Raw genomic sequence first — 24646 nt, forward strand, 5'->3', positions numbered from 1 at the left:
GGCACTGCCAGGGGTAACTGAGCAGCGCAGGCCGACAGAAGGATCGCTGTGGACAGGCAACAGGACGACAGGGCGCAGCAGCGCATGCATGCACCACGGGGCAGGCGCAGGCACCACTCCCAAGCCCGCCCCATCCGCCCTGCCACCCACCCTTCTTGCGCTTGCCGCTGCCGGCCTGCAGCACGTCGCCGCTGCGGGTGCGCACTTGCACAATTGACTTCGTCTTCAGGACCACAGCCGGTGCGGAGGCAGGCCTGCCGCTGCCGCCGCCGCCCGCCGCTGCCGCGGGAGCCGCCGCGGGGCCGCCGCCGCCGCGCGCCGCCGCCGCCGCCGCGTCTTGCTGCCGTGGGGCGCTGCTGCCGGCACCTGTAGCGCGTGCGTGCTAGCTAGCAGGCCTGAAGCTCTGGCGGAGCGAGCTTGGCTGCGCCGCTTCCAGAAACCCTGCCCATCACACCCGGCCGTGCAGGCTCCACACGGCCCGTGGCAGCAGGACTACAGCCTTCCCAAGCACCCACCTCCTTCCTGCCCACTCTCGGCTTCGCTAGGCTGCGGTGGCTTGGCCTCTCCCGCTCCCCAAAATCGGTGGCGGCGGCGGCGGCGGCGGGGCGGCCGCCTCCTCCTGTCCTGCTGCAGGCGCGCCCTCCTTGCTCGCAACGGCTTGCTGGGCCTCCTGCATCTTCTGCCACTGGTCGAAGAACGAGCCGTCGTTCTTGAAAGGAACTTGACCTGCCATGACGCTGGTTTCAGCCTCCCCGACGCAAGGTGGTTGCATGCAAGCAACGTGAGTGTTGAGGCGCGCGTGGAAGCAGCGGCCATGGCCGGCCAGCAGCCTAGGGGCGCCCATGTGTTGGGCAACACATGCTGTTTCCTGGCCTTTCCTCCCGCCCCACCGCAAAACCCAGCGCCTGGAGCCCTCCAAGTGACTCCTGGTAACCCTGTCGAGCCATCCCAAACCCACCAGCACCCCCTCTGCCCCCAAACTGGGCCACACCCCATCGCCCTTGCAGCCCCCTCCCCAGCAGCGGCCGGCGGGCAGCCATGTCAAAGCGGGACCTCGTCAAATACGCCAGGGAGCTGGTGATGGCGGGCGTCGGTGACATCCCGCCCTGGCTGTATGCGCTGATGAGGTGCCGCCGCCGCCGCCGCCGTGCTCTTGCCTTCTGGCATCCGTGCACACCACTGCCCCGTCGTTGCTGCTGCCGGCATCAGCACGCTGCCGCTCCGAAACAAGCTGCTGCCCCCAAGCAGGCCGCCGCCTCTGCCCCTGGCTGCCATGCACCCGCCGCCGCCTCCCCACCGCCGCCACCTCCCGGCCACCGCCTCACCGCAGGACGCCGCCGCTGCCGGTCAAGCCGCTGCGCAAGGGGCGGCCGCCGCCCATCAAGTTCCCAGAGGACAGCCTCATCGACGCCTACTACCGCAGGCACCCAGAGGTGGGCTGCCGGGCAGGCCGGAGGCGGGTGGTGGCAGGGCGGCACAGGCTGAAGGGCCCCTGCTGCTCTGCGGCACACCGCCCCTCCAAACCGAGTGCACACACACGCGCACGCGCGCGCGCACACACACATCCACGCACACACCGTCGCCCCCTGCAGGCCCGCCTGGAGGCGATAGACCTGGCCAGCTTCGAGCCGCCCACGGGGCGCCGCTTTGCGTTGCGCCAGCTGGAGCTGATGTCGGAGGAAGGGGGGGGCCTGAGCAAGATTGAGGCGTCCATCCAGGTGCCCTGGGGTGTGTGGGGTGGGTGCCTGTGTGACTGTGTGTGTGTGCGTGTGTGTGACGTGTGTGGGTGGTGTGTGGGTGTCAGTGTGGGTGTGAGTGCATGTGTGCTTGCCGAGGTGTGCGCATGGGTGGCAGGCGTGCGCACAGTCGCCGCGGGTTGGTAGGCTGAGCCGCGCAGCCGCCGCCCTCCTCCCGCTGCCGCCTGCTGCGCAGGTGGAGAAGGAATTCTCGTCTCGGCAGGAGGCGGCGGCTGCGGCGACGGGCGTCAGGCAGCAGAGCATCATCGAGCAGATCCAGGTGGGGACTTGTGTGTGTGTATGTGTGTGTGTGTGGGCGTGTGTGTGGGTGTGTGGGTGGGATGTGAGCGGCCGGCGGATGTGTTGGTGTGTTGGTGCGGGGCGGAGCCACAAGGGGGGGCGGCGGCCCTGCGAGGCGCCTTGGGCCGCGGCGCACCGTCGGGCGGCCCTGCACGGAGGCGCCCGTGTGGCCAGCCACCGCCGCGTGCTGCCACCCACCGTCACCGCTGCTGCTTGGTGCAGGCGGAGGAGGAGCGCCACCTGCAGCAGGCACTGCGCCAGTACGCCACCTCACACGGCCCCACCACCGTGCGGCAGCACGCGCAGGAGCTGTGGCAGCAGCAGCACACGCGCAAGCCAGCGGCGGGCGCGCAGCTGGGCAAGCAGCAGCCGATTGCCAAGCAGGCCTTGGTCAGGCGGCAGGCCAAGGAGCCGTGGAAGCAGCCGAAGCAGGCAAGCAAGGCGGCGGCGACGGGCAACGGGACGGCGGCGCCAGCGGCAGCGGCAACGGCCGGCGCTGCGAGCTAGCCTGCCTATGTGCCGCGCACCCTATGCTGTTCGAATTTCGTTCTGTGTAGCCCTTTCCTGCATTCTTCTTGTGCAGACTGGCTGCTCAGCCCAATGTCCCGCCCCACCGCAGCGCTGCGCAGCAGGGAGTGGTGGTGTTGATCAGCGCGCAGAGCCTGCTGATGTTGGGCTTGCGGGTTGATGCATGTGTCCTGGTAAAAAGCAGCCCTAACAACGCCGACAGCCCTCATCGCCATCTCCGAGTCTCGCATCCCCGGCACTCCCGACTCAGCAAACAGCCCATTCGGCGAGCTTTGATCGCCAGGAACCCGTGTGTCGCCCTCCGACAGCCCCGACACGCTCTCCCCAACCCCAACCCCAAGCGGCAGGTCCCCGCCCGGCCCCCCGCCGCCACATAGCGGGTCCCCCGCCGCCACCTGCAGCTGCAGCTGCAGCTGCAGCTGACCACGCTCTGCTCCCATGGTGGTGAATCCTTCGTACGCTCGCATCCCGCACCCCGCGGGGTCCAGGTTCCGCAGCCGCAGGCAGTTCTACCCCTTCTACCTAGGTAAGCTTGAGGTGGGTGGTGGTGCCTCAGAGCCAGTCCCGCCGCTGCGCCACCCAGCCCTGCCCTCCCCTGACCCGCCGCCGCCCTGCGCACCCGTGCACGCGGCAGGCGAGCATGCCAACCGCACCTGCCGCCGCCTGCACGTGGCGGGCACGAGCTGCGCGCTGGCGCTGGCGGCGGCCGCCGCAGCGACCCGCCAGCCCGGCCTGCTGCTCTATACAGGGCTGGTGGGGTATGGCTTCGCCTGGCTGGGGCACTTCTTTTTCGAGAAGAACAGGCCAGCCACTTTTAGGTACCCTCTCTGGTCTCTGGCCTGCGACTTCCAGCTGTGGTGGGAGGTGGTGTCCGGAGCACGTGCCTTCTGACCTCCCGCACCTTCAAGCAGCTTGCGGCAAGGGTCGCTCGGCCTGGCCGCGCCAGCACGTGCCCCGCGCCTCGCCGCTGCCGCCGCCCGATCAGCGATGCCATGACCGGGCCAGCTCCTGCAAGGCTCTGACCTGCGAGTTGCGGCCACCCTGTGCGCTCTTGCTCCCCGCTCGCTGCACGCCTGTCCTCATCTCTACGCGCCCCACCACCTCGCTGTGCACCTGCAAGCTGTAAAGCGCTACATGTGACGAAATGCTGGCCCGCCAGCGGCAAGCGTGCATGCCGGCTGATGGTAGCCGCCTGTACCTTCGTGCTGAGTCAGCAGTACCACGGGGTGCCCCTTGGACTTCCTCTGCCTCTCACAGCCCCAATCGCCTTGCGAGGTTGCTCCCCACAGGCAGGGCAGCATGCGCCCGCACCTCCCCCTGGCTTGGCTCCTGGCGGCGGCACTGTGCCTGAGCCAGAGCACAGCGGCAACAGCCGCCGAGCAGACCTTCAGCCTCCCCGCCTTCTCCAAGGTCCAGTCCTGCCTCCCCTTCTCCCTGCTGATTCGCCCCAGCGCCGCTGGCGCCGCCGCGGCGGCCACAAACGGCGCGGCAGCGCCCCCCGCGGCGCCCTACAGCCTCACGGTGGCGGCCGAGGAGGAGGCGGTGGCGTCCGCCGTCAGGCACGAGGTGGCTAACGGCACGCTGCGCCTCTCCCTGTCCGCCCCGCTGGCCACCCTCGGCTGCGTGTCGGCCATCGTGGAGCTGCCGGGAGACGCGCTGGCAGAGGTGGGTGCGGTCGCCGCCCTTCCAGGCAGCCCAGCCGTGTTGTCAAGTTAAGCATGGAGGCTGAATGCGGTGGGAGTGAAAACCCCACAAGATCAGTCACTGCTTGTGCCCTTGCCCAGCGCTCCCGCAGGTGCGGTCCGTGCTCAGCAACGGCCACGCCGCCGGTGACCTGTCCACATCCGCTGCCGGCGACTTCCCTGCGATAATCATCGAAGGTGCCTGGGGCCGGGCAGCTGCGCTGCAGCACTTGCCACAACTTGCGATCGAATCGAATTTCCCCTGCCCTGCCTAGCCACACCGCAGGCCCCTTCACCGTGCCCAGCCTGACGGCGGCGGTGCTGTATGGAGGCCAGGGCGACCCTCGCCTGGTGATCCGCAACGTGACGGCGGGGCAGCTGACCCTGTCAGCGCTGAGGTGGGAGGGTGCCTCGGGGAGGGCTTGGCTACAAACCAGGCGCTCGCTGTGGGATTGGTTTGGCTGCTGCTGCTGCTGCTGCAAGCTGAGGCGGCAGCACTGCGCGACATGGACCACAGCGTGCAGAGCATGCACAGCACGCACGCCGCAGGTAGAACTAGCAGTGCCTCGCTGAACCGGCGCTGCGTTTCGCCTGCCGCAGGTGCACGTGCACGACGGTGGCGTTCGTCAGCGGCGCCTTCCGAGAAGCCAGCCTGTACACCCGCCTCATCAGCTGCCCTGAGCCGTACCTGGGCCGCCGCGCGGACGCCTGCCTGCTGCCCGGCATCGTGCTGGCGGGAGTCACGGGTGGGCATGGCGTGGCGGCGGCGGTTATTTTGCTCAGACAGGCTGTGCCCTGCGCACCGGTCCGCCAGCCTGCCAGCATGGCATGGCACGCCTGCGCCAGCCCTTTCGCTGAATGCGTGATCTGCCGCCCCCAAGACGTCTGCGTTGTGTCGCCGCCATGAGCGCTGCCACAGAGCGGTTCAGCATCAACGCGTCGGAGCAGGGCTGGATGACCCCCGCCGACATCACCACCCCCAACGCCAGCCTGGAGATCCAGGGCCTGGCCGGCCCTCCCCTGATCGCCAACGCCGGCCGCTGCAACTTGCACCTGCCCCCGCCCACGCCCATCTCCGCTGGCGCCATGCCAATGCCTCCCCCTGATCAGTGGGTCAGCTCCCAGCCCTGCAGCATCAGCGGCCGCATCGACCCCGAAAACACGCTGCCCGCGCGGTTCGATGCCGCGGTGGGGGCGGCGGCGGGGGCCGCCGGCCCTGCGGGAGGCAACTTCTCCGCCTCCGGGTTGCAATTTCAGCCAACCTGCAGGTTTGCGATGGGTCCCAACCTGACGGCCGGCTGCGAGGCCGCCCTGCCGGGCAGCGAGGCGGCGTTTGACGAGGCGTCAGCGCTGGCGCTGGCGCGCGGGGCGGCGGCGCCGCTGCTGGGGCCCACCGCCGGTGTGAGGGGAGAGGCGTGGCACAGTGGAGCTGAGGCGGGGGCGACCTCCTGCTAGGCTGCCACCCTGCACACCTCACCGCAATGCTGTCCACTGCCCTGCCCCTGTCCCACCCCTTGCAGAGGAGGTGCTGAACGCCACGCTGGCGGCGGCCAGTCGCTACGCTGCCGAGGCGGCGGCGGGGGACGTTGCAGCCGCCGCCAACATCACCGACCCTCCGGGCGTGAACGTGGATGTGGACATGCTGGTGCTGCTGACGGTGGGCTGGTCGGGGGTGCATGTGGTGTGGTGGGGTGTGCTGGGGTTGCAGTGTGGCATGGCATGGAGTGGCGTGGCGGGGCGAGACAAGGCGCGCGGATGCCTGTCTTTTTGTGGAGTGGGTGTGCCGCCAGTTCAGTGGGCCTGGCAAGAAGGCGTCCCGCCACCCCAACCCCCGCCCCGGGACCCGCAGGTGGTCGCGCTGAGGGAGGGCGGGCGGCTGGGGGCCCTGGGCGCCGCCAACGCCACCACTTGGGGGGCCGGCACCCGCTACGGGCCGCGGGACTCGTACCAGAGGTGCGGGCATGATCTCATGCGGGGTTGGGGCTAGGGATGGAGCCGGAGTCTGGCTCTGTCCAGGTTGGCGGTGCCGCTGCTTCCAGGAGGGCGCACCGCATGCATGCCACGCAGTGCGGCTGGAGGTGCTGGAGGCCGCAGCATGTACCCACCCCTCAACCTGCCGTCAATCTCTGGCGCCCTGCATCGGCTGCGCATTCAAGTTGGCTGTGCCAGCCCCTCGCACCCGCCCCTCAACTCATGCGCATGCGCAGGGCCGTGGCGGCCCTGGTCAACGCCAACGACACCGCAGCGCTGCGCACCGCCTTTGAGGCGGCCGCCGAGTGGGACCGCCAGATGGGGCCGGGCACGTGGCTGGCGGATCCCGGGATGTGGCTGGCGGGCGCGGTGCGCGGCGACTGCACCGGGGGCCAGGCGAGTGGGCACATCCCGACTTGCGCGGATGCATGACAGCAGCTTGTCGGGCCGTGACAAGGGCCTGGCATGAGAGGCGCCACGCCGAGGCGTGGCGCCGACATCTGGATGATGTGGTTCTGCCTCGGGGCGCATGCGGAAGGTGCTGGCCAGCACCTTCCGCTGCCAGCAGCTGCACCTCAAGCCTGGGCCTTTTCTTCCCCCCCGAAACACTACACCTATCAACTGCCCGGCCCTGCAGACCTGCCTGGTGGACTGGGGCCGCGTGCGTACACAGGAGGCCGCCGCCCTGCTGCTGGCCGCCGGCCTGGCGCTGGCAGACGGCCACCTTGCCAACGCCACCGCCGCCGCCCTGGTGGCAGAGTCATGCCAGGTCAGTGCGGCCAGCGGTACCGGTCGGTACCGGTCAGCAGCAAGTCATAGTGGAGTGGCAGGCGCCGAGCAGTGAATGATTCTGGACCTTGCCGGCCAGCTGCTGTGCGGGTAGGGTACCCTACTCCCCCTCGCAGCTACTGCGGAGCTTCGTCCCCCACCTTTACCTCCACCTTCATCTGCAGTCCTGCAACACCGTGGTGGAAGCGCCGCCGGCCCTGACCTGCGCCCAGGTGCCGGCTGTGCTGGACAGGGCCGCCCAGCTGGCTGAGCAGTGCGGGTGGGGCACGCGCGACCAGGTGAGGCTTGCTGCGGGAGCGCCGCGCCGCCAGCCAGCTGCCAGGTGCCAGCTGCCAGCAGGAGGCACCGCCCGGCACCACATACCGTGGCACCCGGAGCCTGCTGGGTGCAGGTAATGATGAATGCCAGGCGTGTGGACGACCAGGCCTGGAGGGCCTGCATGGGGTAGCTCACTGGACCGAGTGTGCAGGGCTGTACAGCGAGCCAGCGTCCGTGGCGCAAAGGTGGGGTGCCTCCCCGTCTCCCCTGCCTCATACATTTCCTGCTGTGCAAGCGTACAGTCGAGGAACCACGGTGTGCTTACTTCTAAATGTAAAATATAGCACAATATGTTCGGAGCATCATGGATACCAGTGCCCAAACATCACGGAAGCAGCCGCACCGCCGCCGCTACCTCCGCTGCCGCCCCGCTGCAACGCGCTCCTTGAGGGCCCGCAGCGCCGCCAGCCCTCTGCTGCTGCTCACGGTCACGCGGCAGTCTGGGCCGGCAGGCGCTGACACTGCTGCTCTGAGAGAACTGATATGTATGAGTCTGTCGCAATCCGCTCCAGCAGCAGATGGTGGTGCCTCTGGTTCCGAGGCAGGCGCCGCCTCCGCGGCAATCGAGCCGGGAGCGCGGGCGCTTGCCAGCGCCGCCGCCTGATGCGCAGCACACCTGGCCAGGGTGGCCGCAATGAAGTCATCAGTGCTGTTGGTCGGGTTCACTGCTGATGCTGCATTGCTGGCGCCCAGCCAGCTGCCCTCGCCCCGGTCGTGCTTGAACGCCAGGCCGCCAGCCGGGCTGCTGCAGCCGCCAATCTCGCCGAGCGTGCTGCAGCTGCTGCAGCTCATTGGGCGCAGCCGCCAGTCGCGCTGGCGGGCTGGGCATGGTCCCTGCGCCTCTCCCCAGCTGCCGCTGCCGCCGCTGCGCTGCCAACAGGCGCTGGCTGGGGCGGATGCCACTGAAGGCGTGGCATCAGACAGATGGTCAGCTAGGCCCCTGGGGTGCACTCGGCCGCCTGCTTGGCCTGCTGCAGCCGCAGCGGCGGCAGGCAGGGCACATGGCATGCCAGCAGCCCCTGCCTCGGATGCCCCCACCGCGTGGGACACTGCCGGGGGCGTGGCTGCCAGCTGTTGCTCCGCCTGCTGCTGATCACAGCTGAGGCTGGGAGGCGGTGGGGCCACTGCCCTGCTGCTCACGTTGTCCACAGGCACACCCAGCACTGTGCCTGGGAGCTGTGCCGGCGGCTGCAGCTGGCCCGCTGCAGTGGCCGGCTTGGCGTAGCTGCTGTCAGCAGGCGCAATCTGCGCCGCTGAGAGCGGGGACAGACCGCTGCACTCAGACCCTCCGTACCCGCCATCTGTTGCCATCGACTGCCGCAGCCCCGCTGCCGCCGCCAGCTGGTGACGCAGCAGGCGGTAGCGCAGCGCCCGAGCCTTGTGCCTGCAGGGAAGGGGAGGCATGGCATGCGCCTGTTTCATGCTGTGATGCAAGCAAGCTTGACCTGCACCGTTGCAGGCACTATGCTTGCTCCAAGCGTACCTTCCCGCTAGCCTGATGCTGGCGTCAGTGCCGGTGCAGCTGCTGTCGGTCAGCAGGGAGCCGCTGTCCTCACTGCTTGGGCAGGTGCTGCTGCTGCCGCTGGTGGTCGGTGTGGCCGTCTGGCTGAGGCCTGCTGAGGGCGGCGGGGGAGGGGTGGCATGCGCAGCCGGCTCCGTCTCGGCCTGAGCAGGGTCGGCAGCCCTCCACAGCCACTGGCCTTGCCCCGGATGGCGCCTCTGTTGCGGCACGGCAGGCGCCGCCTCTCCCGAATCAGGCGCTGGCACGAGGGCAGCGGGCGCGGCGGCAGCCTGGTGCAGCTGTGCCGCCGTCGGCAGCTGCTCCGCGGCTGGGTCGGGCGCTACCAGTTCTTGCTGCTGTGCCTCCTCTGACTCACAGCCTCCGCTGATGCCCAGCTCAGCAGCATACTCGTGCCAGAGCGCCAGCATGTCGGCACGCTCCCGCAGCCGCCGCCAGCCGGCGGCATCCCGCTCTCGCCGCGCCGCCGCCGCCGCCTCGGCCGCCGCTTTGATGGGATTGTAGGGCGGCGCTGGCCGTGGCACGCCCAAAGCGGCTGGCATGGGCAGCGCCACACCCTGCTCAGAGGCCTCGGGCTGCACGGCTGCTTCAGGGCTGGACGTGTTGCTGGGAGCGGCAGCGGCGGCATGTGTGGTCTCGCATGCTGGGGCCGCCTCGGCGCTGCTGCATCCAGCTGCCTCGCCATTTCCGTCGCCTGTTTCCACCATTTCTCCAGGCCTGGGGACAGCAGATCGCCCCATCGCTCGCATGGCAACATCCCAGGCTCCGTGGTCAGCCTGCTCTGCTTCGTGCTCCTCAACTGCATGATTGATCTGCAGCATTGGCCGGTCTGGCAGGAGCTGTTGGGAGGAGGCTGGCAGTCCACGGCATGTAGGCAATAGCGAAACGCTACTAGCAGGCAGCACTTGTCGAACAGGGAGCCTGACCTCACCTGGCGGTACTGCGCTATCGCCAGCGCCGCCATGTCATCCAGCAGAGCCTGCTGCTCCTGCCCCTGCTGCCCTCCCCCATCCTGCTCTTTAGAGGCTGCCAAGTCAACCGGTGGCACCATGCCTGTGCAGGCCGGGCTGGCACTTGCCTCGCTGGCACTAGCGCTGCTGGTCTCCTTGGGCGGCTCGTCCTCCAGCTCTTCGTCGGAAGCCACAGAGAAGCTGGCATCGCCCTGGCCCTCCTGCTGTGCCTGCTGCTGGTCCTGGTGGAGGGCGCCGTAGGCAGGGAAGCCTGGCACCACTGCTGACTGCGGCTGCAGCATCAGGCCGCTGCTTCCGCCCCAGGGCAGCAGCCACTGAGGCTGGCTGGGAAGTTCCAGCGGAATGCCAATCGCTGCGCATACCATGGAAGGCTGGGTGGGGGCGGGGCAGCCAATGGGTGCGGATCGCACAGCGGCTGGCATATCAGTCGATGGCAGAAGTTGAGCGGGCACTGGCTGGTTGGCATCCTCGGTTGGCTCTGCTGCTGTCGTTGGTTGGCGAGCTGGCTGCTGCTCCACATGCTTGTGGTGCATCTCCCCTTCATGAGCAGCCGCAGGCTGCGCTCTGTGTGGAGCCACAATCACCGAGCATGCAGGGGGCTCGCCCGGGGCGAGACTGAGGCTGCCGGCCAACGGCGGCGAGGCTGGCTGTTCTGCCGGCCGGCCTGCGAATGTTGAAGGGCGTGGTTCTGCCTGCGGCTGCGCCATGGCAGCTGCTGGCGCGGCTGCGGGCTCCCGAGCCATGCAGGCTACAGCCGATTCCGCGCCGGCCAGAGCCGCCTCCATGGCAGCGGCCCCAATGCGCTGAAGCCTGGCCTCGGCATGCAGCGCCGCCGCCAACCCGGCTCCGACATCCTGCAGCTGTGCGCCGCTGCTGTCGAGCAGGTGGCTGAGCCGGCAGCACAGCGCGTCTGTTTGCGCGGTGTCTGGGGCTGCTGGGCCTGGCAGCGAAGCAGGCACACAGCTGGCGCTGGGCGGCGGTCCACCATCAGAAGCCGCCGCCGCGGCTGCTGCCGGCAACAGCTGCTCAGAAGCAGCAACAGGAGGGGCCACGGCGGGAGGGCTGGCGGGCCGTGCAGCGATGGCATCCATACGATCTAGCACAATCTGCGGGGGTGGCGGGGAGGGCACCACAGAGGCGTGTGAGTGAGTGGCCTGCTTTGAAGCCAAACTTGCAAAGGCATGGCCTCGATGCAACTGAAGCACTGCCCTCTGCAGCATCAAGGCCATTCGGCAGAGACACACCTGGAGCAGGCTGCTTGCGTCCTGGGCCTCCACTGCGGTGATGCCTTGCTGTTGCAGCACTGCGTGCACGCTGCTGCCATGAGCATCGCCGCTCAGAGCAGCCTCTGCCACAGATGAAGGCTGCAGGCCGTGCAGCGCTGCAGTCAGGTCCCCCAACAGCTGCTGCAGCTGCCCGGCGCCCCCCATGCTGTTCAGCAGCACTGCGGGGGCTGCTGTACCTGCACCCCGTGACGCCTGCTCGCCAGCGGTCTTCCCAGAAGGAATGCCGTCACGTCCAGCAAGCGCGGTTCCCAGCGAACGCAGCAGATCAGGCCGCGGCACACCAGAGGCTGCTGCAGCTGCCGAGCCGGCTGCTGGGCCCTTGGCGCCCTGCCTGTCTGCCACTGCCGGCGCAGCTGACGGCAGCTGCGGAGGTGTGGGCGCCTGCGCTGCATCCAGCCGCACAGGCTTCAGGCTCCTGGTGGTGCGGGGTGCATCGCACCGGGTGCCGAATGCTACATGCGGTCTCTGCCGCTTGCAGGCTGGCGACCCTGCAGGTGGGGCCGGCACCGGCAGCGGCGCTGCCGCTGCACGCCTCTGGCCGGCTGGCCTGCCATCCTGCGCCTCTGCTGCAGCCAACGGGGGTGCATCATGCGAGGAGCGCCCCCGCTTCCGTGCCTGCCCCGCAGGCACGCTGACCTGCTGCAGGCTGCCGAGTGGTCTCCTGCTGGGCTGCTCCTGTGAAGCTGCCTCTGGAGCTGGCTCGCGGCAGGGCTGGGCAGGCTCCTGCCCCTGGGGCTGCTGGCGGCGTGGGTACTCGCTGGAGGGACCCAGGGGCGGGCGCAGACGGGCGGCAGCAATGCGCTGGTCAACCTCTGCAGCCACAGCCGCAGAGAAGGCCTCAAAGCTGCCCCACAAATCATCTTCGCCGCTGTTGGCGGCAGGGGGTGCTGGATGTACGGGTGCTGGCTGGGCAGGCGATTCCGCACCGCTGCAAGCACGGGCCATCAGCAGCGGTGTAAGTAAGAGGAGCAGAGAAAAGCTGTCTACCTAAATCCGTGTCAGCTCGTCAGCACAGCAGAGCGGCAGTGTGTACCTCTCTGCACCCACGCCGGCGGCTCTGCCGCCGCCACGCCGCTGCTGGCGGGACAGTGCCTTGGCAGCACGGCGTGCCTGCTCCAGCTCAGCCTTGGCGGCTGGGTAGTCGAACGCGCCACCCAGAGCACTCAGCACGCGCCTGCTAGGGCAGGGAAATGATGCATTTAGGTGGTAGGCCACGCTATTGCCTTGGTGCGGCTGGATGACACGTCGTGCTAGCTTTCACAGCCCGACACCCACCTCTCCGCCTCCTCCCGCGCCGTCTCGCCCTGCGCCTCTGCCGCCGCGCATTGCTGCGGGTAGAGCAGGCTCTGAGCCTGCAGGTCGCTCAGCGCGCGGTGCACCGCATTCTGCAGGTGGTGAGGCAGCGGCGGAGCGGCGCGGGCGTCCTCTGGCGGCAACGGTGGCGGCGGTGGCGCCATAGGGTGCAGGTGCCCCCGCAGCTCGTCAACAGCGTGATGCCTGCAGTGTGCTCCTCCTGCGATGCACGGCTAGGCCCGGCTGCCCCTGAGGGCAACGCGAGAGCAAGGGCAGAGGGAGCCAAACGTTGACCGCGCAAGATGGCGGCAGGGGCTGCGGCTCAGCTGATCTGATTTCGATTCACCCCAATTGAACGTTGGCGACGCTGCATGAGCTCTTGAGCCTTCAGATCAAATGCTGACGGGCGCCAGCGGGGCAGAGACGAATTGCCGCCGATATCCGCCCTGCGTGCCTGATCCATCGCCAGCATGACTTGCCTCACCATCGCGACGCCCCACTGCAGCAGCCGCGCCCCGGCGGTAGCGAGGGCGGCCGCAAGAATCCGCCTGCAGCTCTCCACTGCGCTGCAGCCCGCTTGTGCAGCTTACGGAGGCCCCTGGAAGCAGCAGCGGCCCGACAGAGCCCGTCAAGTGGCGCGCGCAGGTTAGTGCCGAAACCCCAGAGCCGTTCCTTCGTGGCTGCACACGCTGACGAGCCCCATGACACCTGCCCGTGATGCAGCCGACACGGAAGCAGCCGGGGCGGTGCTACCCACTGAATGGTGAGCCTGCCGCCATGCTGCCGCCGCCCGTTCCGCCGCCCACCCGCCTGCTCGCCATAGCTGAAGCGGCCCGCACCACTACCTGCGTGCAGGCTGCAGAAAGTGATCGAGCTGCCGCCGCTGTCCCGCGGCTGCCACGTGATCACGCGGCAGCTCTTGCAGCAGGCAAGCCTGCCTTGCGATGCCGCATCCTGAGCTGGTACTGCTGCCGGTGCCGGGCTGTCACCCACGGCCATGCCCACCGTGCACCCTCCCTGCAGCTGCCAGAGCTGGCGGAGTTTGAGGTGGGCATGGCCAACCTCTTCGTACAGCACACCAGCTGCTCCCTCACCATCAACGAAAACGCCTCGCCCGGTGGGTGCATGCTTGCTTTTTGCTTTTTGGTCTGGTTTTACAGTCTGCATATCCACAACAGGAACTTGCGACACAGACATGCGCGAGGTGGCGCGTTGTTGTGCATGCATGATGCATGACTTGGTTGGGTTGTTGGCCTGCATGCACGAGGAGGCGGATGGCTTGCCCCAGCAACCCCGCTGTTAATGGCTTGTAGCGTGCGTGACCGCTCCGCCCGCCTGCAGACGTGCCGCTGGATCTGGCCGACAGCCTGGACCGCATTGCACCAGAGGGCAACAAAATCAAGTACCGGCACGACGACGAAGGAGATGACGACATGCCAGGTCAGAGCAGCACGCGGGCTGCAAGTGCAGGCCGCCTGCCTGAGCCAGGGCGTCCCTCCTCCTCCTCCTCCTCCTCCTCCTCACCTGCCTGCCCAGCTGCCCTCCCGCCTGCCTGCCTGCCTGCAGCTCATGTCAAGGCAAGTGCTCGCGCCGGGACTGCTTCAGATCAGGCAGCGCAGGGGTTGTTTTCAGGGGGTCATGCTGCCGGGCATCGCCCTGCACCCCACAGCACCTGCTGGCAGCACACACTTCCTGTTTTCGGTTCCTCGGGTGGCGACACACCTGCCTCCCACCCTCCCTGCCCGCCCTGCAGTCGTCGCTGATGGGCGCCAGCCTGACGGTGCCGGTGCAGCACGGCCGCCTGGCGCTGGGCATCTGGCAGGGCGTGTACCTCAACGAACACAGGCAGGCTGCGGACCCCCCTGGCAGCACGCGCTGCTGCCCCATGGCAGCATGCTGCTGCAAGCTGTGTGGCTATGCCCCGGCCCAATTCTCGTTGGGCTGCCGACCTCGGTTTGAGGAGCGCGGCTGACCCAGAGGCCAGTCCCTGTCCCCGCCGGCCCTGCCGCGGGTGCTGCAGGAACTACGGCGGCCCCCGGCGGCTGGTGGTCACGGTGCAGGGCCAGCGGCGGGCAGACGGGCGCAAGTACAGCGGCTACCGGTGACGCGAGCAGGGCTGGCGGGCCGAGGATGGGCGGCGGCCGCCTGCCTTGAGCGCAAGCGTGTACTATTCTCCCTCAGGCTCAAGCCTGCAGCAGCCCTCACAGCCCGTCTCTACTGCTCGATACGTCCTGGTCCCCGGCATTTCTGTCCCCTCGCTGTGCTTGTATTGCAACTGTTGAAATGATACATACAGGGAGTGCAATGGGAGGAGGGAACGGAGAGAGGTGCGGGGTGCACGTGCCTGGGTGCGGCGGCGGTCAAAACTCAAGTGCGGGAAGAGGATGGGGGGAGAGGGGCGAGGCGGGTCCTGCGCCCGCCTGTCAGCAGGTGGGAGAGGTAAGGCGCCGGGGCACAGCCCGGGATGCCGCTAGCGCTGGTGGTGCTGCAGCTTGCTGCGTGGGCGGTGGCACGGCTGCCGGTGCGACAGCGCTGCTGCTGCGCGGGCGCTGGCGCGGCTACCGTTGGGAGAGGGCGGCGGGGATGGTGCCCTCGCGGGCCGCCGCCGAGTCTTGCATCTCCAGATCCGCCATCTCTGCAGAGGCAGGGCAGGGCAGGGGCAGGGGCATGCGGATGGTTGGCCGGGATGGCTTGGGAAAAGGCAGCCCCTTTTCTTCAAGAGGAGGGCACAGCTGACGTGGAGCACAGGGCATGCAGCATGCAGGGGCGGCGTGGACGACTCGACATGCGGGTGGAGGCGCGGCGGGCAGCACAGCGCCGGGCAGCACAGCGGCGCCGATGCCGGCAGGCACAGGGCGGAGGGTGCCGGGCTGCGCACCCGAGGCCTTGCGGCTGATGGCTCGCTCCAGGAAGATGCCGGCGCCGATGCCGGGCGCATACTGCCGCAGCAGCGCCTGCACGCACGCATAGGGCGGGGGGCCCAGCCCGGCGGGAGGAGGGGTGAGCAGGGGCAGAAGGCGGCGAGGGGTGGGCCGTGCAGCGGCCAGGGCCCCTGTCACGGAACGGGCAAGAGCCGACCCGTCCCAAGCTCCTGAGCCACCCAGCAGCCAGCCCTCACTTCCCCCCTCCCTGCCAGCCATCCAGCTGCCCAGCCCACCTCGTAATGCTTCTTCACCAGCTCAAAGCGCTGCTGCGCGACGACGGCCGCCTCCTGCTGCGCCGCCAGCCCCGCCCGCTCCCCGCCCCGATCCTCCTCCACCCGCCGCCGCTCCGCCGCCTCGCGCTCGGCGGCGGCCGCGGCGGCGGCCGCGCGCGCGCCGGCCGCCTGCTCCGCCGCCTGCGCCTCTGCCAGCTGCGCGCGCAGCTCCGCGGCGGCGGCCTCGGCCTCGGCGCGCGCCGCCGCTAGCTCCGCCTCCGCCCGCTGCTGCAGCACCCCCTTCACCTCCAGCAGCTGCTCCCTCAGTGCATCCACCTCGCCCTGCGCCGCCTCCGCCTGCTGCGCCTTGGCCCGCTGGATCTCGCTCTCGGCGGCCGCCAGCTGGGCCTGGTAGTGCTGGGCCATGCGCCGCATGTCGGCCTGGTGCAGCGACTCCTTGGCCTGAAGGGGCGGTACAGGAGCCGGGGCAGCCGTAGTTGGTGGGAGGGAGGAGTTTGAATGCGGCGAGGCGACAGGAGGGGAAGCGGGTGGCGGGTGGCGAGCAGGCGGGGCAGCTGGGGCAGCCAGGCTGCACGCATCCCCTGGGCTCTGGCACGCGCCCAACCAACCGCCCACCATCCAACAACGCCCCGCCACCCACCCAAATGACGCCCCCCCCACCAACCACCCAATGCGCCCGCCCCGCCCCACCTGCTGCGAGGAGCGCAGCGAGGCCAGCACCGCCGTCAGCAGCCGCTCCTGGTCGTGGATGACGCTCTGCAGCGCAGCAGGCACAGCAGGCACAGCGGGGGGCAGCGGGGGCAGTGGGGAAGTGGTTGAGAACACACAGGGAGGTCGCTGATTCCAGGCGAGGCAAGGCCGTGCAGTGGCGGGCGAGCGAGAACGGCGTGTTACGCTACGTGCCATGCGGCGGCAGGCCAGGCTGCCAGCTGCCCTCCTTCGTCCCACCCCCCTCCTCTCCTCCTCCCACCGCCCCTCCTGCCCCACCTGCGTGGTCTGCAGGTCGCGGAACAGGCGCTGCTCCCCCGGCGTGGCAAAGTCGGCCTCGCTGGCGGACAGCGAGGCGAGGTTGGAGGTGCGGCGCTGCAGCTTCTTGGAGCGGGCCGCCAGCTCAGCACGCAGCTCCTCCTCGCTCATGCTGGGCACGCCTGCGTGTGCGCAAGTGTGCGTGGGAGGAGGGAGAGGCGGGTAGGGTGAGCAGGGCGGTGAGGAAGAGCGCAGGGCACACGCTGGAGGAGGGTGTGGTGGGTGGGCAAGGGCTGGCTGCCTGCCTGGCGGGACACATGCCAGGAACGCAGGATGGGGGCAGGCAGGCGACTGGAGGTGTGCCGAGGTGACGAGGCCCAGCAAGCGCATCCCGGCAGCGTGGCGGCAGGCGCAAGAGGTAGCAGGCCGGCTGCACCGCAGCACCACGCAGCCACGCACAGCTCACGCCGTGCAGGCACAGCAGCAGCAGCAGCAGCGGCAGCGGCAGCGGCGCTCACTCTGCAGGAAGGCGTCATCGGCCGCGGCGGCCGCCACGCTGGTGCTTGCGTCCTCCTGCTGGCGCCGCACCTGCCGGTTCAGCACATCCTTGTACTCGGCCTGCATGGGCGGGAGGCGGTGGGCGCAGGCACGCCATGAAATTGAAGGAAAGGGCAGCTTTGACTGCAGCGAGCAGCGCGTGCTGTTAAATTTGTAAAGTGAAGGACGAGAGGGCGAGAGGGCCACGGGCCTGTGCCCGCCCGCCTCCCCAACATCGCCCAGGTGCACCCGGCGCCCCGACCCACGGCCGCCGCTGGTCTCCCTGGCGCGCGCCTGGCCCCGCACGTGCATCCCAGCACACCACACTTACGTACTGCTGCAGGCAGGGCCCCTTGCCCCACCACACACACCCACACAGCGGTGCAGGCACGCCCCCTCGCCTCATACACACAGCACACACACAAACACATACACACGGCACAGCACACACCTGCAGCGATGCCAGCGCGGCCTTCAGGTCCCGGTTTTCCTTGCCCAGCTCCACCTGTTTGGCCTCGTAGGCAGCCACCACCGCCTTGAGGCCCTCGTCCGAGCGCAGGGCGGCGGCGGCGCCGCCGCGCCCGCCGCGCGCCCCCGCCTGGTCCGCCTGCGGGCACGGGGTTTGCGGGAGAGAGTGTGCGGGAGGGAGGGAGGGAGGATAGAGGTGTAGCTTTGCCGCGCCGCTGGCCCCGCCACGTCCAAACCCACAAACGCGACGCCATCACCAGCCCACACACAGGCCTGAATGCTGCGCCAGTTGGCCCCCCTCACCCTCCACCCCCACCCCCACACGCCACACCAACCGAGCCGCGCCTGCAGCTGCTGCGTCAGCTTCCCCGCCATGTCCAGCGCCGCCTTCTCGCTGCGCTTCTTGTCCGCCAGGTAGTGCGCCAGCCTGCGGGGGGTTGATGGCGGTGTGCTTGTGTGTGTGTGTGTGTGCGTGGATGGGTGTGCACGTGAGTGTGCGCACACGTGTGGACACAAGGGCAATGGCAGGAGCATGAGAAGAGGGCCGGAGCAGCCACGAGTCGCTGTGCGGCGTGACGGGGGCCAGGCTGGTCCCCACAGGACCCCGCATGCCTCTACATGCCGCCCGCACCTCTCCTGCAGCCTCTCATACTCCTTCTCCTTGCGCTTGATCTCGTGCTGCATCTGGACGATGCGCCGCTCGCAGCCGGTGACCTGCGGAGCGGAGGCGCAGCGGTGGTGGTGGTGGCGGCGGCGGCGGGATGGTGGGATGGGGCTCCGACGAGGGTGCGGTGCGGGGCAGCTGGCTAGCACACCTCACACCCTGCCTCCGGGCTCCATGCCTGCTGCTGTGCTTCTCCTGCGGCCAGCTCATCCCTGCTGCTCCCCGCCACCCCACACCCCTGCCGCCACACTGGCCCGCCACCCCTGCCAACCCTACTCCCCACCAACCCAGCCCCGCCCGCTCGCCTTCTTCTGCAAGTCCTCCGCCTCCTTCTTCGCCGCCTTGAGCTCCTCCCGGTGCTGCTCCCCGGCTGCCTTGGCCTGCAAGCAAGCGGCGGTGCCAGCAGTCACCGGCCAGCCCTTGGCTGGCCTCCACACCGACAACGCACCACCAGCGCCAGCACCGGCCGGCACCTCCCCACGCGGCCCCGCACCTTGTTTGTGAGCCCCCCTATCTCCCGCTCCTTGGCCGCCAGCCGCGCCTCCAGCCGCCCTCGCTCCTTGTCAGCAACTCCCATGTCCAGCCGCAGGCGGTGCATGTCTGCAGGGCAGGGTGGTGGAAGGCAGAGCGACGCACAGGCAGCGGCAGCTTGGCATGGGCGTACAGCGGCCCTGCCTGATACTGCTGCTAGTGAAATATGAGGACAGGAAGGAGCGGCAGGAACGGCCCTGCGCATGTGGCGTGCAATACATTCCGTGAGAGTGCCCGGCAGCCGGGCGAAGGCCCACCTTGCTTCAGCTGCTCCCGGAACTTGCAGTCCTTCTGGTGCTGCAGCAGCAGGCCGTAGATGGTGTTGCAGGTGGACACCACATCCGATGGCTCGGTGGAGAGCAGGTTGAGGTCCTGGCAGAAGCCCAGCCCTGCGGCAGCACGGTGCGGCGGAGCAGCAGCGGTATGCGGCAAGGGCAAGGTACAGGGCAACAGCCAAACAGGCGGTGCATGCACGCGGCAGGCATGGGACGCAGAACAGACACTGGGTGCCCCCCGAAGCTGCTGCGCTGCGCTGTTTGGGCCCCGGCTGTGCCGCGGCGCTGCCACCCCTCGACGCCGGCCGGCCGGCGGCACCAGCGCACCCGCCAGCGTGTTGCGAAGGAAGGCCACACTGCTGTGCAGGGTGCTCTCCGAGGCATACAGCCCCTCCATCAGCTCCGGGGCCTGCAGCGGCATTGGCCAGGTGGCGGGGGCCCCGGGCAATCAAGGAGCGGCGACGGCAGGCGGGAGGCGGCGACAGCCCGCGGCAGCTACCCTGGCGGGGGCCGTGGGGCCGGGCCGGGCGGCGTGCAGCCGATCAAAACACCCTGTAAACCCCGCTGGCCTCACCCCTGCCCCGTCCGAGCCGTCCAGAGCCGGCTCCATGGCGACAGCTGCCCTGTCGGGCGTGGTATGCTCAAATGCCCGCCTGACAGCTACAGGAGGGCTGTCCGAGACGCCCCAGCCGCTGCCCGGCTGCTGGGTGCCAGGCAAAGAGCGCGCCGATCGTCGACTCGAGTGGGCTATATGCGCGCTTTGAAAGCGTTGAAATTGCACTGGGAGGCTGATCGGCCGCTCGAGTGGCGGCCAGGGCCCCCCGTTTTCAAGAGCGGCAAACCAGAAGTACTGCGCGACCCGGGCACACGTACCTCGCGACCCCAGGCCGCTCAAAGACCGCCCCCGCGCCTGGCCCCTCCCTCTGCAAGTCGCCTCGACTGACTAGTAGCCGGCCTAGGCCTTAAACTGCTTCTAGCGTCGAGAGCACAATGAAGGTGGGGTGATGGCAGCGGGGTGCTGGGGCCGTCGGCAGCGCGCAGACAGAGGACAGCTCTCATCCAGCTGGTCGCAGCAGCCCGGCGGCACCAGCATGCTGCATGCAAGGCCGAGCCTCCCACCAGGCGCCGCTGCCAGCCACGGGGAGGGCTTGGAACGCCGTGCCCACGGCCACAACAGCAGCCTGGCGGCCCGCCGACGGCAGAGACCGGCCACTGGGTGCCGGCCGCCCAGCCCATCAGCTGACTGCCGCCGCCCGCCCGCCCGCCCTGCAGGTGGTCGCTGCTTACCTGCTTGCCGCTCTCGGCGGCAACGCCGCCCCCGGCGAGGCCGACATCAAGAAGATCCTGTCTTCTGGTGCGCCTTTGCTCTACAGCTGCTCGCGGCGGCGGCAGCCGGGCGGTGGCGTTGCTCATGTGATGCAGCGGCAGCTGGGGACAGCGTGTTGGGAGGCAGGAGCCAGTCAGGACGGCGCAATTTCAGTGCAGCCTGGACGCGCGGGCACTTCCAGCATGCCATGCCACAGCCTGCTGCCGCTGTCGCCGGCGGGCGGGAGAGCAAACGTGTCTGCGTCGCCCGCCCACGCTGTCCCTGCCCCTGCCGCAGTCGGCGTGGAGGCTGATGCCGAGCGCGTGCAGAAGCTGCTGTCCGAGCTGGAGGGCAAGGACGTGAACGAGGCAAGCATGGGCTGCTGCTTGCTGCGAGGCCCCGCGCCACGCCGCTGCCATGCCGCCGCCTGCCGATGTGCGAGCTGCGGGCCTGCTGCTGGGGAGGTGACACCGCGGCAGCAGGCGCGGCGGCAGCAGCGGCACGCATTGCGTCGGCAGGCAGCGGCGGGCTGGGCCTTTCGGGAGCAGCCTCGGAGCCTGCAGCTCGTGTGGCCGGACGGCCCGCATGTCTGGCAGGCGCCCTGGAGTGCTCAGCTGGCCTCCCCCGCCACTCGCTCTCCAAACAGCTGCCCCGCTTCGGCCGCTGCACTGGGCGCCCCGCCTGACTGCCAGACCCGGCTCCCCGGCTCCCTCTGTTGCTGCAGGTGATTGCCGCGGGTATCTCCAAGCTGGCCTCTGTGCCCTCTGGCGGCGCCGTGGCTGCCTCTGGTGGCGCCGCCGCCGCTGCGGGCGGCGCCGCCCCCGCCGAGGAGAAGAAGGAGGAGAAGGTTGAGGAGGAGGAGGACGAGGTGGGTGGCTGGCGCCGGCCTGGGTGCTGCCAGGCAGGGGAGGCGGCAGCGGGCTGTCGGGCCAAACAGCCCGCTCCGCCGCGCTCTTTACCACACAGCCCGGCTTCGCGGCTGTGCCATGCTGCCTACCCAGGTCCCAGTGCCGAGCATGTGTCCCTGTGCACCCGCCACCGCCTAGCTCAATGGTTTTCCTCTCCTTTCCACCTCCCCGCCGCCCTCTGCTGCAGGACATGGGCTTCTCCCTGTTCGACTGAGCTCCGCCCTGCTGAGCTCTGCGCGACCGAGATCCACGCGGCTGAGCTGGCGGCCCCGGTGCACGGTGCAGCCCTGCGCAGCACCCTGCGCCCCCGCCTGACTGCCGTCCACCTCCCAGCCCTGTAACCCAGGCGTTGCCAACTTGCTCGACCGAATAATGGAAAGGGAGAGCGTGAAGGGGAGAGTGGGGCAGGCACGAGGCTCTTCTCAGGTGGTTTTGAGCAAGGGAGAGACAGCGGTTGTGGACCTCCAGAGCGGGCTGAGTTGACTGGGGGGTCCCAACGCAAGTGCTGAACACAACTGCCGGTCGGGAGCCTGCTTTGATGATCTTTACTAAATATTCAATAGTATGTCCAGGGCATGAGACGCCGTGGCAACGCGTGGCGGCGCGTGGCGGCACCGGGCACGGGGATGCAGGGGCCGTGGTGTCAGGGCAGTGATCAAGTCGCCAGGAGGTCTTGAATCGCCACCAGGTTGTAGGCTTCGAGCTGTTATCGACCTCCGCCTGGCCCCCGCCGCCGCCCCCGCTGCCCGCCGCCAATCGTGACGCCTGCATCCAAAGCACCCTGTCTTGCCTGGTACACGGTGCTGCTGAGTCGTTCGCCTTGCCAGAAGCCGCGACTGCACGTGCTGCAGTCAGCAAGAGAGGCAGCAGCACGACGCGGCATGCTAAGTCACAGCCAGGGCCAGCACGAGAGCGGCAGGCATTATGCGGGCGGCAGAACAGCCGGCGTATGAATGCAGGCTCTATTTATTGTCTGACACATCTCCTGTTGTCAGCAGTCAACATGTGCCGACACTGCACCAGACCAGACCAGCGGCCGCCCGGTGGAGGCCCTCGGCTGCAGGTGCCATCCCTGGATGGTCGCAGATTCAAACGCATCACCATTACAAAGAAATTGGTTGCGTAAACCAGCTACAATGACATACAATGCGCCACTCCTCTCATTGCAGGCGCCGAAGAAGAATCGTCTGTCGTTGCCACCAGCGTTCACTTCAGCATCCCAACATGCTCACACCTCTGCCCCTCACTGCCCCGTCAGTCCAGCATCGCATCGTTTCCCGGCCACAGTACATACCCATCCCCCTAGCTGCCGAGCGGCGTGGTGCGGCCAGACAAGGGGGTGCTGCTAGTGCCGTTGCCACCCTGCTGCTGCTGGCAAAGGTGCGCCAGCTTTGATAGCTGCGCCAGCACCATCTCCTGCCCCTCCAGCAGCTTGCGCTGCTGCTCAGCCTGCTGCTCAATGGAGTGCTGCAGGCTGGCCACGCCAGTTTCCGCTCCTGCCTGAGCTGCCGCCGCCACCTCCTGCGTGCTCAAGCCCAGCCTGCAAAGCAGGCGACAGGGGGTCAGCAGGGCAGGCACCTAGATGGGTGGCAGGGGGCGGCTGCTGCTGACCCTGCGTCAGCTCAAAACAGCGGCGCAGCAAGCGTGCGGCGGGGGGATGCCCCACCTGGCAGCACACCCACCTGATGAGCACCTCTATGGGCCTGTCCACCTGGTCGGCGATGGCCGTGGCCTCCTGCCGCGGCATCAGCCGCGCCAGCAGCAGGCTGGCCACTTCATCCACGCCGCTGGCGAGCTCAGCAACACTCGTGCAGCCTGCACCGCGGAACGGACGGGCCAGGGCACAGCAGGCAGTTAGGCAGCAGGCACAGGAGGAGCTCAATCTGAGCGGAGGTCTGCCTGGCCGAAGCAGTGAACAGGGCGGCAGCAGAGCTGCAGCCGCATGCACCGCCAGCGGCGCAGCTCCAGGCTTGATGCCTCACCAGCATCCTTGCCCTGCGTCTGCAGCTGCACGGCAGGCACCATGCCCTGCACCGCCGCCTGCAGCACGGTGTGCACTTGGCCGCGCAGGGTGCTCATCTCCAGCACCGCCGCCTGGGCCTTGCAGGCCCACAGTGTGAGGGACAGCAGGCGGGCCTCCTCCAAGCGCTGCAGCCCCGGCAACACATACACCTGCATGCTCTGCAGCAGGCAGCGTGTGGGGGGCAGCCAGCAGACGGCGGAGCGGGCTCAAATGTTTGCACCAAACTGGATGGAGGCGACGACAGAGCCACCAAGGCGCCACCTTCAGAGCTGCCACAGCTAGCCCGCCCCTCCCTGGCCAGCAGCCACCCCAGGTGGCTCCCCTGCCTTCCCAACCACTGCAAGCTTGCCTGCTGCAGAATCTGCAGGATGAGGCCAGGGTGCCTCATCCACAGTTCCACCAGCTCAGCCCGCGCCTCCTGGGGGGCGCCGGGGGCAGCCTGGTGGAAGCGCTGCAGTGCTCCCTCCAGCTTGGCCAGCAGCATCGCCAGGCTGTCCTCAAGCTGCACCTGCCTGATGTCCACGAGGCCCTGGGCGCAGTGCACGAGGCTCTCGGTGCCCTCCACCACCAGCTCACGCCAGCGCTGGCGGTGCCCCTCAAAGCCGACCAGCGGCGGGTCGGCAGGCACCCGCACCGCATCGAACTTGAGGGTGCGGCCGCTACCGCTGTCGAGGCCGCCACTGCACGCCGCCGTAGCGCTGGCGTTGGTGTCTGCCACAGTTGACGCTGCAGCTGCGGCGCGCTGGCGTTCCTGCTGCTCCCAGGTCAGCTGCGTCGTCCCACCCGGGGGAGTGCAAGGGTCGTGCATCTGGATTAGCAGTGTGCACAGCACCTGCTCCACAATGGCCATGTGCTGCACATCCTCCACGGTGTGCAGCACGTCGCCCCAGCGGTCGCCCAGCTGCGCCATGCCAGCCAGCCAGCGCTCGGTGACGCCGTGCAGCTGGGCGTCGATGCAGGCGGCCTCCACCTCGGACAGCAGGTGCTCGATGTAGCTGGCTTCCTTGCCAGCCTCCATCTTGGTGAAGAAAGCCTGCATCTTGCTAAAGACGGCCATGCCGTCGTGGGCGGCGGTGCTGCGCTGGTTGGCCTCAGCGGCAGCAGCCTTGTCCTGCTGCTGCCACGCGCCCAGCAGCTCGTCACGCTGGGCTGTGGCCTCGGCGGCCTTGGCCGCAACCAATGTGCACAGTTGCTGGACAGCCGGTGCTAGCGCACCCAGCAGCACGAGCACTCTCTGCAGCCAGGCGGGGGGGGTGGCAGGCAGGGCGCGCCAAAGTGGGAGGTGAGGAGATCCTGGACAGGCGCTGGCAGGGGGTGTGGCCAGGTAGGGTACGGGGCACCTCCCTGGTGCCAGCAGCCAAGGCAGCATCGAAACCAACAGCAGAGCAACCAACAGCAGAGCAACCAGCACACCTCCC

General features: G+C 68.9%; 6 protein-coding genes across 6 annotated transcripts in view; 4 read left to right on the forward strand and 2 right to left on the reverse strand.

Moving 5' to 3' along the window:
• Positions 1 to 1038: 1038 nt before the first annotated feature.
• Positions 1039 to 2543, forward strand: CHLNCDRAFT_143448 (hypothetical protein; the record flags this gene model as incomplete). The annotated part of the gene is made up of 5 exons (XM_005848968.1): positions 1039 to 1127; positions 1331 to 1433; positions 1593 to 1718; positions 1933 to 2016; positions 2259 to 2543. 5 exons carry the CDS (start codon positions 1039 to 1041, stop codon positions 2541 to 2543), a joined length of 687 nt encoding a protein of 228 aa, XP_005849030.1.
• A 459-nt stretch (positions 2544 to 3002) lies between these two features.
• Positions 3003 to 3455, forward strand: CHLNCDRAFT_21772 (hypothetical protein; the record flags this gene model as incomplete). Its single annotated transcript, XM_005848969.1, has 2 exons — positions 3003 to 3090; positions 3199 to 3455. The coding sequence occupies 2 exons, from the start codon at positions 3003 to 3005 to the stop codon at positions 3453 to 3455; spliced, it is 345 nt and encodes a 114-aa protein (XP_005849031.1).
• An 8441-nt stretch (positions 3456 to 11896) lies between these two features.
• Positions 11897 to 14498, forward strand: CHLNCDRAFT_48678 (hypothetical protein; the record flags this gene model as incomplete). Its single annotated transcript, XM_005848970.1, has 7 exons — positions 11897 to 11904; positions 13249 to 13294; positions 13417 to 13510; positions 13735 to 13833; positions 13960 to 13964; positions 14147 to 14220; positions 14414 to 14498. The coding sequence occupies 7 exons, from the start codon at positions 11897 to 11899 to the stop codon at positions 14496 to 14498; spliced, it is 411 nt and encodes a 136-aa protein (XP_005849032.1).
• A 453-nt stretch (positions 14499 to 14951) lies between these two features.
• Positions 14952 to 19601, reverse strand: CHLNCDRAFT_51197 (hypothetical protein; the record flags this gene model as incomplete). Its single annotated transcript, XM_005849171.1, has 14 exons — positions 14952 to 15028; positions 15272 to 15347; positions 15551 to 15991; positions 16241 to 16306; positions 16538 to 16698; positions 17035 to 17134; positions 17505 to 17660; positions 17825 to 17948; positions 18153 to 18235; positions 18473 to 18565; positions 18679 to 18785; positions 18974 to 19105; positions 19319 to 19400; positions 19566 to 19601. The coding sequence occupies 14 exons, from the start codon at positions 19599 to 19601 to the stop codon at positions 14952 to 14954; spliced, it is 1734 nt and encodes a 577-aa protein (XP_005849233.1).
• Positions 19602 to 19981: 380 nt separating this feature from the next.
• On the forward strand, positions 19982 to 21419 carry CHLNCDRAFT_51198 (hypothetical protein; the record flags this gene model as incomplete). The annotated part of the gene is made up of 5 exons (XM_005848971.1): positions 19982 to 19987; positions 20264 to 20345; positions 20595 to 20656; positions 21022 to 21165; positions 21393 to 21419. The coding sequence occupies 5 exons, from the start codon at positions 19982 to 19984 to the stop codon at positions 21417 to 21419; spliced, it is 321 nt and encodes a 106-aa protein (XP_005849033.1).
• A 1088-nt stretch (positions 21420 to 22507) lies between these two features.
• CHLNCDRAFT_51199 (hypothetical protein) overlaps positions 22508 to 24646 on the reverse strand; it is a gene marked incomplete at both ends in the record, with an annotated part of 6369 nt that continues 4230 nt past the window's right edge. The window contains 4 exons of the mRNA XM_005849172.1: positions 22508 to 22745; positions 22888 to 23020; positions 23188 to 23386; positions 23629 to 24462. Of these exons, the coding sequence (XP_005849234.1) occupies positions 22508 to 22745; positions 22888 to 23020; positions 23188 to 23386; positions 23629 to 24462 (1404 nt within the window). The remainder of the gene's footprint in view (positions 22746 to 22887; positions 23021 to 23187; positions 23387 to 23628; positions 24463 to 24646) is intronic.

This window comes from Chlorella variabilis, assembly GCF_000147415.1.
Source record: "Chlorella variabilis unplaced genomic scaffold CHLNCscaffold_6, whole genome shotgun sequence".
NCBI classification, from domain to species: domain Eukaryota; kingdom Viridiplantae; phylum Chlorophyta; class Trebouxiophyceae; order Chlorellales; family Chlorellaceae; genus Chlorella; species Chlorella variabilis.